Below are 12430 nucleotides of genomic sequence, written 5' to 3'. Positions count from 1 at the left end.
GTGGTTCTGTACAAACTGTAGTATTATCCTGCTGCTGCTGCTGCTAAGTCACTTCCGTCATGTTTGACTCTGTGCGACCCCATAAACGGCAGCCCACGAGGCTCCCCCATCCCTGGGATTCTCCAGGCAAGAACACTGGAGTGGGTTGCCATTTCCTTCTCCAATGCATGAAAGTGAAAAGTGAAGGTGAAGTCACTCAGTCGTGTCCGACTCTTAGCGACCCCATGGACTACAGCCCACCAGGCCCTCCGTCCATGGGATTTTCCAGGCAAGAGTACTGGAGTGGGTCCTATGGAAAATGCCATTGGAATTCTGATAAGGATTGCACTTTTCTTTGGTGAGTCTGGCTAAAGGCTTGTCAGTTTTGTTTATCTTTTCAAAGAACCAGTTCTTAGTCTCACTGCTCTTCTCTGTTGTCTTTTTAGTCTCTATTTCTGCTCTAATCATCGTCGCTTCCTTCATTCTACAAACTTTGGGCTTGTTTTGGTCATCTTTTCCCAGTGCCCTGCATGTACTTAGGCTGTTTGAGACTTTCCTTGCTTCTTGAGGCAGGCCTTTCTGCTATGAGCTTAGCAGTACCGTTGAGAACTGCTTCTGCTGCATCTCACAAGTTCTGTTAGGTTATACTCCCATTTCTGCTTGTGTCCAGGCATTTACAAGTCTCTCTCTTGATCTGTCCTTCAATCCACTTCAGCAGCATGTTGTTTAATCTCCATATTCTTGTGATCTGAAACCATAAAGCTCCTAGAAGAGAATCTAAGTGACAAGCTCCTTGACACAGGTCTTGGTGGTGATTTTTTTGAAACTGATACAAAAACAAGAGCAACAAAAGCAAAGCAAAACAAGCGGGACTATATCAAACTAAAAAGCTACACGCAAAGGACGCCACCAACAGAATGAGAAGGCAATCTGCTGAGTGGGACCAAGTGACTGCAAATCATGTATCTGATAAGGGACCAATACGGCTAACAGATACATAAAAAGATGGTAAACATTGGCAGTGATCAGGGAGACACAAACCAAACCCCAAGGGGTCATCATCCCACACACGTCAGAAAACATTGGCAGTGATCAGGGAGACACAAACCAAACCCCAAGGGGTCATCATCCCACACACGTCAGAATGGCTATTACCTAAAAGAGAAGAAACGAAGTGTTGGCGAAGATGTGGAGAAAAAGGAACCCTTGTGCACTGTTGGTAGGAATGCGAATTGGTATAGCCACTATTAGAAAACAGTACAGAGGTTCCTCAAAAAGCTAAAAATAGAACTATCACATGATCCTGCAATTTCGCTTTTGGGTATTTACCCCAAGAAAACGAAAATACTATTTTCACCTGGGAAATGCCATGGACAGAGGAGCCCGGCGGCTACAATCCATGGAGTCACAGGAGTCAGACACGACTTAGTGACCAAACCGCCACCACCAAGTCCAACACACACACGCCCCGCGTTCACAGGAGCAGCATTTAAAAATGGCCAAGATACGGAATAATCCAAGCGTCCACTGACGTATGGATAGATACGGAAACTGTGGTATACTGTGTACACGATGAAATATTATTTAGCCATGAAAAGAATGAAACCTCGCCATTTATGACAACATGGATGGATCTCAAGGGCATTACGCTAAGGAAAAGAAGTCAGACAGAGAAAGACAAATACCATACGCTCTATCTCGTATGTTCTCATGGATACAGAGAACAGATGGATGGTTGCCAGAGGAGGGCGGTAGGAAATGGGGGGGAAATTATGCACATGAAGCCGCTTAACACAGCTGCTACCACACAGCAATTTGCCAGCAAGTGTTAACTGAGAAATATTCAGTCCTTAGAGACGGAAACATGCAAGTGGCATCTGGATGAGGCTGGACAGCCTGCTGTCGGAGATCCCGCCTTAGGAGGGTACGAGATGGGTGCTCAGCTCTCCTCTGCCTTTCAGGCTCCAGGGTTTTGTGATCTGAAATTGGAGGCAGCTCAGTCTACTGTTGCTCAGTCGTGCCCAGCTCTTTGCAGAGTTCTCCAGGCCAGAACACCAGAGTGGGTAGCCTTTCCCTTCTCCAGGGGATCTTCCCAACCCAGGGATCGAACCCAGGTCTCCCGAATTGCAGGTGGATTCTTTACCTGCTAAGCCACAAGGGAAGCCTGCCTCTGGTCAGGAAGGTGAGCTCAGGAAGATTCCGAGATCTGAAGGGACACCCTGCACGCTGCTGGGCTGCTAAGACGAGAGCTCAGGTTTACTGCCCCACCCTGCTGCGCTGCTGGGTAAAGCAAGGCCAGAGCACACTGGGCAACACCGTTTTCCTCCAAGCCTAAGCCATGTGGAAGGCAGGCTGGGTTGTTCTACAGCGAAGAAAGAGAGTGAGCAAAAGAGAGAGGGTGCAAGAGAAGCACATGTACTAAATTAGCTACGGAAACACAACTGTTTCATAACTTACTTGTTACACACTGACAGCGCAGTGTGGGCCAACATCTATACCAGGTTCCTGGGGTGGTTCTCTCTCTGGGTTCAGCTTTAGATCATCAGAAAAAGGGCTGGAGGTTTTGTGGTTACACGCGTGATAAGAAGCACAGTGACTTGTGGTTAACATGGCTCTTCAGAGGGCACAACAGTCGCAGTGCAGTGGCCAGCATGAGGGAGATAAGACCCTCTCCTTTCCACCCAGAAAGCCTATGTTCAAGTGGCTTTGGTGCTGCACCGTTAGTGGACACAGAGGGCCACGTTCTAAATGGAAGGAGGTCTGGAAACCACGTCGTATCAAGAATGGCTGTGGGATACTGAAGCAGATAAAAAATGAGACTCTTCAGGCACCCAAGAAGGGGACGTAGGGAAGTGAGATTTAGAACCTATGGTTTGAAATCTCTGGTTGGCTGTGTTCTTGGAGGGGAACTTAGTGGCATTGGGAACTGGGGGTGGTGGATGCCTATCTGGAATACAGGAACAGTGTGGCCAAAAGTACTGGCTTAAGGAACTCAGAGACCAGACAGAATATCTAATTCACTTCAGTTCAGTCGCTCAATCGTGTCTGACTCTTTGCGACCCCACGAATCGCAGTACGCCAGGCCTCCCTGTCCATCACCAACTCCCGGAGTCCACCTAAACCCATGTCCCTTGAGTTGGTGATGCCATCCAACCATCTCATCCTGTCGTCCCCTTCTCCTCTTGCCTTCAATCTTTCCCAGCATCAGGGTCTTTTCAAATGAGTCAGCTCTCCGCATCAGGTGGCCAAAGTATTGGAGTTTCAGCTTCAGCATCAGTTCTTCCAATGAACACCCAGGACTGATCTCCTTTCGGATGGATTGGTTGATCTCCTTGCAGTCCAAGGGGCTTTCAAGAGGCTTCTCCAACACCACAGTTCAAAAGCATCAGTTCTTCAGTGCTCACCTTTCTTTATAGTCCAACCCTCACACCCATACATGACTACTGGAAAAACCATAGCCTTGACTAGATGGACCTTTGTTGACAAAGTAATGTCTCTGCTTCTTAATATGCTGTCTAGGTTGGTCATAACTTGCAAGGAGCAAGTGTCTTTTAATTTCATGGCTGCAATCACCATCTGCAGTGATTTTGGAGCCCAGAAAATTAAAGTCAGCCACTGTTTCCTCATCTATTTGCCATGAAGTGATGGGACTGGATGCCACGATCTTAGTTTTTTGAATGTTGAGCTTTAAGCCAACTTTTTCACTCTTCTTTCACTTTCATCAATAGGCTCTTTAGTTCTTCTTCACTTTCTGCCATAAGGGTGGTGTCATCTGCATGTCTGAGATTATTGGTATTTCTCCTGGCAATCTTGATTCCAGCTTGTATTTAATTCAATCCTCCCTTTTTACAGGCAGGAAAACTGAGGCCCAGGGAGAATAAGTGACTTGTCCGAATTACATGGTACATAACAGGAGAACTGAATTTAGAAGCCAAGCTTGTAACCTAGGACTGTGCTGCTTCTGATTGCCAGCATCATGAGTTGAAATCTTTCTTCCTATAATTCCTTCTTTGGTCTTAGCTCTAACCTCCTAAAGCCTTAGGAACCAATGCTCTATCTTTAGAGACTTTCAATATTAGACTGGGAGAGAGTGATAAAGCCATTCTAGAAGTTCTAAGGGTTCTCTGAGGCATATGGCTGGCCTCTCCTCTGCAGCTCTTGGGTGGCCAACTCTGTCCCATCTATTCCTGGAAGTAAAGTGAAGTGATAGTCACTCAATCGTGACCGGCTCTTTGCGACCCAGGACCATAGCCTGCCAGCCTCCTCTGTCTATGGAAGTCTCCGGGCAAGAATACTAGAGAAGGTAGCCATTCTCTTCTCCAGGGATGTTCTCAAGTCAGGGATCGAATCCGGGTCTCCTGTATTGCAGGCAGATCCTTCACCGTCTAAGACACAAGGGAGGCCCTTACACCTAGAGCATAGAGTCTAAAGGCTGCTCACCTAGTTACGTATCTGCTAGCCAAACACAGCCCACAGGGGGTTGTTTTGAATACAACTACCATAGTAGGTACAATTACTAGGCAGCGGGTTTTGAGTCAGATGGCTCAGGATTAAAATGCTGGCTTTATTACTTTGCAGTTGAATAACCTTGGAAAAGTTACTGACATTACCTTCTTCATATATAAAATGAAAATATTATAAATTATGCTGGACTGAATATCCTTGTGGATATATCAGTGTGAACATTCCTATAAGCAGAACTTCTGGATCAATGGACATGGTCATTGAAACATCTGGTATTTTCTATTTGAAAACATCTATTCTGAAACATCCCAACTGCCTTCTAAGAAAGGAGAGTCCACGCAATGTGTTTTGGACATACGTGTGATGACACACAGCCGACACGGCACTTGACCGTCTGCCGCGAGCTGGTCAGTGTTCACTAACTGACGGACAGGTCTCGGGGCTGACGCTTAGAACGCTCTGTGCCTAGAGTGGCTCCATCCCTTTGTTTACCTGCTTACAGCACGCACGTTACTGCAAGGCCACTTAGGGGTGTGGATCAGCTTCATTTCACACACTCCTCCCCAGAGATGCCCACACTTCTGAGTGCCACCATCAGCTACTTTCTCCTGTTCTGGAACGACACAGAAGTGGATTCATACAGCACACACTTTTTCTCGATGGTCTTTCATTCCATGTGGTATCTATGAAATTCACCTGTGTCACCGCATCAGTAAGAATTCAGGTTTTTTTTGACTGCTAATAACATTCTCTTTTTTGATATACCATAAATAACTTATCCATTTTCCTGTTGATGGACTTGCCCATCATTTCCAGCTGTTGGCTATTAGGAGTAAAACTGCTGTGAGTATTTTCACATAGGTCTTTTAGTGCACACAGGTGCTCATTTCTCTTGGGTATGTTACCCAAGAGTAGGTTATAGGGTAGCTGTATATTGAGTTTTGCTAGGATTTGGAAAACCGTTCTTCAAAGAGGCAGTACTGACTGACACCTCCGCCAGCACGAATGGGAACTCCAGCTGCCCTGCATCCTCAGCACAGGTGGCACCCGTTCAGCTTCAGCCTTTACACTTCAGTCTGCGTGGTGTGTGTAAGTACTCGGCGGTTTTCACTCGCGTCTCCCTGATGAACAGTGACACAGAGCAACTCCCATGGGCTCGTCTGCCGTGTCTTGTTTCCACTGTTGTTTTTTTCCTTTTGTGAAACTCTTGTTTAAGTCTTTTTGCTCATTTTTAAGAGGCTGTCTGCCTTTTTCATTTTCGGTTGTAGGAGTTCTGTATATATTCTTCATTAGTCCTTTGTCACATTCATACACACACACACATACCCCTTCTCCTAGTCTGCCCTCTTTTAATGGTGCCTTTTAATAAAGAAAACTCCTTAACTTTAAAGAAGTCCAAATTCATTTTTTTTTTCTTTTACAGTTAATGTTTTTTGTGTCCTGTTCCAGGTTATAAAGATGCTTTCCTGTATTTTCCCCTCAATATGATGAAGATATTTTCATGAATCTTCTTGTAGATACTTTACTGATTCACTTTTCATATTTAGGTTGACCTCGAATTAATTTGGGGGTGTAGCATGAGATGGGGTAAAGTTTTCTTTTTTTTTTTTATTGATATCTGATTGTTCTGGTGTCATCCATTGAAAAGACCATCTTTAGCCCACGAAGTACAATGGTACCTTTGTCATAAATCATGTGACCATATACATGGAGGTCTACCTAGACTCTTCAAAAAACAACAAAAATATTTTGCTTTTTCTCTATTGTGTATCTGCTTTCTATTTCATTAAATTTTAGGTTTTAATTTTTCCTTCTATTTTTGCTGGTTTGTTTTTTTTCCCCTAGCTTCTTGAGATAGAAGCTTGGGTCACTGACTTTTCATTCTTTTTCCAAAATTCGAATTTCTAACTATGCTGCTGCTGCTAAGTCGCTTCAGTCATGTCCGACTCTGTGCAACCCCAGAGACGGCAGCCCATAACGCTCCCCCGTCCCTGGGATTCTCAAGGCAAGAACACTGGAGTGGGTTGCCATTTCCTTCTCCAGTGCATGAAAGTGAAAAGTGAAAGTGAAGCCGCTCAGTCGTGTCTGACTCTTAGCGACCCCATGGACTGCAGCCTACCAGGCTCCTCTGTCCATGGGATTTTCCAGGCAAGAGTACTGGAGCGGGGTGCCATTGCCTTCTCTGATTTCTAACTATACATTTCCCTATATGCTTTTCATCCCACAAATTTTGCTACATTGCAGTTTCACTATTGTTCTGTCCAAAATACTTGGCAATTTATATTGTGAATTCTTTTTTCTTTTGGTATCATGGATTATTTAATAGTATACTGTTTAGTTCCTCTGTGATCAAAGAAAACCTCTGTATGATTTTAATCCTATTACACGTGTTGAGATTGGCGTTGTGGCCTAGAATGTAGTCTATTTTGGTTAATGCTCAATGTGCACTTGAAGAGACTGTATATTCTACTGGGACTGCTTACAGTTTCCATAAATGTAAATTAGGTCAAGTTGGTCAATCACGCTCTTCAAATTTTCTATGTCTCTTATTCAGTTTCTTGCAGGTGTCATCAGAATCGCCAACATGGCTTTTGGATTCTTCTATTTCTTCCTTTAGAACTGCCCATTTTTGCTTTATATATTTTGAAGACATATTAGAGCCTACAGATTTAAGATTGTTATATTTTTTTCAATTGATGCTTTTTATCATTAAATAGGCCCTTTATCTTCAGCAACACTTCCTGCCTTGAAGCCTATGCGTGTGATATTAATACAGTCACACCGTTTTCCTTGGTCAGTGTCTGTAAGGTTTGTGTTGTTTCTCTCTGTTACGTTTCAACCTGTGTCCTTACATGCTTTATTTTAAAACGAATTCTCCAAGCTTTGGCAGGACTAATCTAGACAAGTACTGAAGGTTAAACTTATTTTAAAAGGTCACTTTGTGTGTGTGTGTCAGAGTCCACAATTACATTTGCACATGTTTTATTTTGAGGAGTGCAGCAACAAGTGGGAGTGATTTCCTGTCCTCTTCAAGGAAGGCCTTGCAACTCCAAATACTGTCTAACGTGTTTCTGAGGCCTCTGAGCAAGAACAGTCAAGAGTCCTTTACAGAGAAAGAAGCTGATGGTGGGCAACAGTCTTCCTAACCCATGAGCTCATCTGGGTCTGAAACCTGCAGGGTCTACTGGCTGGCCAAGGCCTCACGTGAGGTCTCACACATCCAAACCTCTACTCAGAGACAGGATGTCCTTCCCAGGACGCTTACCAAATGGCCAGCTGGCTCGTGGGCTCACAAAGCAACACAGTCGTCCATAGGATCCTCGTAAAACAGTTCTTTCTTTTATGGAGTTTAAATCTTCTTGATTGTAGTATCCATGCAGTATTCCTAGTTCTGTTCTCCGGGCTTCACAGAAAAAGTAAGATTTCCCTTCCACATGGAGAAGGAGCCCTTCAGAGATCTGAAAACTGTGCTCATGCCCCTTCACTTTTTCTCTCCAAGTATGTATCTCTTGCTGCTTCTTCAAATGCTCCACATATTAGAGCTGCTTTCAGACTTCTCACCGCTTTGGGTGCTGTCCTCATTACAGACGCCATGTGGCACTCAGATCTGGTCCTGATGTTCATGGTGAAGTAACACCAGTTCATGGTGGAGCAGAGCAGGACTATAAGCTCCCTCCGTCCGCACCTCTACTTCTATTAACGTAGCCTGAGAACTACATTTGGTAGTTAACACTTCCAGTGGACACAATGAAATATCATCCTTAACCAAGTATCTTTTGATTTCTTCCCCTCAATTCGAGATTCAGGTTAGACCGTGGCTAAGGATACTGTCTCACCAGTCCTTTTCCCCACACACAGTCACCTGGTTTTACATCCACCTATTTTAGAAAAACGGGGACGAGAACTCTTACAGCTTTATCCTTTTGGTGTTATTGGGGGAATGAAATAATAGACATGAAGAGTGCTCCATGAGCCATAAAGCGCATTAAACATATAAGATATCCCTATCTGGGTATAAGACCAGGAATCTCTGTTTCTCTTAAGATGCTTGACCTTGTAATCCATATTGGCTGGAAAACAGACCTGAGGAAAATAAACTTTTTCTCCTGTGTCCATAAAGGTTATTACAGACCAGGTCCCCTGCCACTCTCTCTAATGCCTTGGTTTATTGAGACCCTCTTTTGAGTTTCTGACTAACATGCTCCAGCCACCGAGGCAGAGTTGCAACCATGTTCCAGGAGCCTATTTGTTGAATGTGTAATTCCAAGTGGAAGGCTGTGTTGGTAACTCCTCTGTCAGGCCGAGAAGATTGCTAAGGCAACTGAGTCTCTCTGAATTTCCCTGGGAGATCGCTGCCTGCCTGCCCCCACCCCCAGATGCAGGAAAGGCCTCCTCCCAAATGAGCCCCAATATGTGCTTTCCTCTGAAGGAGGCTGAGGCTCCTGAGAACAAGGTTTATGCTGGTTTCAGGGAATCTGGTTCTCCAGTCCCAAGCCCTTCCCACACACCATGGTACCTTCCTAGTGTGCCCTGCAGGGCAACCAAGAGGCATGAAGGGAATGGAAAACTTGTCCTAATAAAAGCAACAACCACTTAGGGAACACCCACTGTGATTCAGGAACTGCACGAGGTTATGGGCTGTATATCGAAAGTGAGCACCAGAGTGGAACTGCCTTGTGGGCCCCCACCCATAGGTGTTATGGAAACATGTGACATGCTTTGGTTGTCACTGCAGTTGGGGCTGAAGGTGTCCTATGTCCCTGCACCGTATGGTGTGGTGTGCCTCTAAAAGGCAGGGCAAGAATCAATCAACTTGAAGAACAGGGAAACAGCTTCTAGGAGCTTCCTAGAATAACCTTCCTGCCAGTAAGGCTCAACCCCAAGGGAAAGAGATTGATCTGGAGGTGGCCAGGGCTCCAGGTCAGACAGACTCCCTCGGACCAGGGGTTCTGAAGTGAGGCTCCGCTCTTCGGCCACAAGAATCTGAAATTCAATCGGACTGTTCTGGCCAAAGCAGAAACCCATTCAACAGGCAACACACTTTAAAAATAGAGTCTTGGTTTCTGTTCTCTTTTCTATTTGCGAACATGATGATTCTTGCAGAGATAGCAGCTAACCTGCTGCTCAGCTCAGCCAAGGACTGACCGACACGGGCTGCCAGAAGATGCTATTTAAGGCAGAGGTTTTCATAAATGCTAAACTACAGATCTGTTCATTTTGCTGCTGAAAATGTCCTGTCAATCTCCAAGAAGAGAGCAGAAGCCCTGACCAAAGTCACTGTGGTGAAGCCACACGAGCCCTTTGTCTGTCTGTACTTCAGTCCATGTCACGTCAGACCATTCTGTCGAGTTGTATTACACAACTACCCCAGCACAGGTGGACTCACCTTGTATTTATTTGCACAGGTACTTACCAGATACATTCACAAACTCTCTCATCTGATCTGCCCAGCATGCACTACTAAGGAGATAAATGATCCCAGAATCTTCAAATCATCTTGAAGATTTAAGTACCTTCTTGCCTTTCAAAGTAAGACTCAGGGGGTTGGTGGACCAAAACTCTTCACAGTCGTAGTATTGGTTTGGCCAAAAAGTTCATTTGGGTTTTTCCCTAACATCTTTCTGTAAGATGTTACAGAAAAATCCGAACAAATTTTTTGGCCAAGCCAATATTTATAGGTACGCAGGCAGAAAATGTTGTTGTTTTATTGGCTACAACCCTGACTATGCACTGGAAGGACTGATGTTGAAGCTGAAGATCCAATACTGTGGCCCCATGATGCGAAGAGCTGACTCATTGGAAAAGACCCTGATGCTGGGAAAGATTGAAGGCAAAAGGAGAAGAGGGTGGCAGAGGATAAGATGGTTGGATGGCATCACCAACTCAATGGACATGAATTTGCACAAACTCTGGGAGATAGTGGAGGACAGAGGACCCTGGCAGGCTGCAGTCCATGGGGTCGCAAAGAGTCGGACATGACTTAGCAACTGAACAATAACAAGGCAGAGAATAATACTAACACATTTGTCCATTTTTAAAACTGTTTCCCATCTATCGTTTTGTTTCTATTCTGATGTGATACAACACGATGAGGGAGGCACAGTGTGGACTACTGTCTCTACAAGACAGATGTAAAAAGTGAAGCTCACAAGACAGTGTGCTCAGGGTCTTACACCCTGGAGTACGAAAATACGCAGTCAGGACTTTGAACCCGGACCTCTCAATCGTGACATGCTGTTTTGACCGCTCTCCACCATGTCATGTGTGTGCGTACGTGTGGGTGTGTGCGTGTGTGGCGCAGGCTCGTGGGCATGGCCTGTCCCTCCAGCACTTACCTGCTGATCCTGAAGCTTGACTCCGACGACTCTGAAGGTGTTGCTGGCAGTGTTGTGGTAGATGTTGATCCGGCTGAAGCCCTGCTGGCCAGGCTTGATTGGCACCCATTTCTTACTGGTGTCATCGTAGACCATCACGGAAGCCCGGGCTTGGCAGATACTCTGTTCACTGCAGAGCAAGAAAGAACGTTAAGCATTGGCCTCAGCCACAAGGGATGGATGCTGGCTTCGTCCTTTTCTGAAACGGAGGCCAGCTGCCACTTGACACAGAGGAACTCCCTGGTCGCCAGAGCGTCCAACTCCCACGGAAGGGCTCCTGGGTGAGGTGATGGGTTCTGAGTCTTCACAGACCAGGGAGTGGAGAGGAGCTCCTGGGTCAACGTTTCCACGGAGGTATGTGGAAGAGACTCACAGCTCTGCCTTCAGGGGAAAAGTGATTGAATGGAGAAAGGCATTTCAGCCATGACGCGCTGTCTACAACATTCCAGGCACAGTGTTAGATAAGAAAACACACTAAAGCACCTAAGCTTCACAACTTAGGAAGCAGCCACTTCTCCCCATTCTGTAGATGAGAAAAAGCATGGCTTGCAGACTTGGAAAGATTTATACAAATTCACACAGGTATTGGGTGATTTTATCTGGGGTCTCCAACCAGTTCTGTCTGCCTCTAGAGTACACAACATCGATAACATTCTTCACCACAGCCGGCAAAATGCTCAACTGGTGATGTTACGAGAGTGTAGCTTCACACGAGCTATGCAGATAGTAACATGACTAGGTGAGTGTCTAAAGAACAGAGTGATGGAAATCAAAACAAGCAGATGGCTGCACCCTGTTCACTGGAGACATTTCCAAGCAACTTCCCCTGCTCAGAATATGACAGAAAACCAGGGAAAAAGCGAAAGAAGCGCCTGGAGAGAGAAGACAGCCATCAGGGAAGTCAGCGCCCTACCACGCCTGCCACCAGTTCGGGGCCAGCCTCCCCGGGCCTGCCACCTCTTCACCTTCCTCACCTTGAACATCCACGCTATCAGTCTCTAGTCTGTTAGAAGGCCTAGATCAGAAGGTGAGACCTGGCTGTACAGGAAGGCACACCAGCAGCGGTGGGGAGCGGCTGCTAGTGGGAAGGGAGGCTGGTGGAACGCAACTCATGAATCCGGAGTGGAAAGTGAAGCCCAGCAGGTCAGGGCTGGTGTCTGAGGAAGTGAAAGTGTGTGCGGCGGCCACGGTCATGAGGAGACTGAGCAGGCAGGACACAGTCAGTCCCGTCACCATATTTAAGGGGCAGGGAAACCGAGCACTCGAGGAGGTTCCTTCGCCCCCCTCCCAGTGGTCACCAGGAGGCAAACTTGTGGTTTTATGCGACTGGCCCTCAGCGACCTGGAACAGCCTCAGCTTGGTCTCAGCAGTTGGTGCCTGAGCATCCCCGGGACCCGCTCCCCTAAGACTCCTAGAAGGTGGAGGACCACGTGCAGACTACGATTATGTTAACAGTAATCCGGGCAGGTGCACAGACACCCATGCGTACATGCTGCCTCACCGCACGTTTCACGAGTCTCTCCGTGTGCTCCACAGCAGTCTAGCCAAGGACTTCGCATCCAGACCCCCAGCCCCAAATACCTCCTCCTCGCCATCTCGATCGCGCTGCTGCA

The 12430-nt window shown here is 46.2% G+C and overlaps 1 protein-coding gene across 10 annotated transcripts in view; it reads right to left on the bottom strand.

Annotated features, from left to right (window-relative positions):
• Window positions 1-12430, bottom strand: part of EVL (Enah/Vasp-like) — a 148038-nt gene that overhangs the window by 39851 nt on the left and 95757 nt on the right. For all 10 annotated transcript variants that reach the window (XM_059878977.1, XM_005222157.1, XM_010817228.1 and 7 more), the window contains exon 2: window positions 10779-10947. In XM_059878977.1, the coding sequence (XP_059734960.1) occupies window positions 10779-10947 (169 nt within the window). The remainder of the gene's footprint in view (window positions 1-10778; window positions 10948-12430) is intronic.

This window comes from Bos taurus, chromosome 21 (assembly GCF_002263795.3).
Source record: "Bos taurus isolate L1 Dominette 01449 registration number 42190680 breed Hereford chromosome 21, ARS-UCD2.0, whole genome shotgun sequence".
In the NCBI taxonomy this organism is placed as follows: domain Eukaryota; kingdom Metazoa; phylum Chordata; class Mammalia; order Artiodactyla; family Bovidae; genus Bos; species Bos taurus.
Note: the sequence above shows the minus strand (reverse complement) of the source record. Positions and strands in the feature narration are given on the sequence as shown.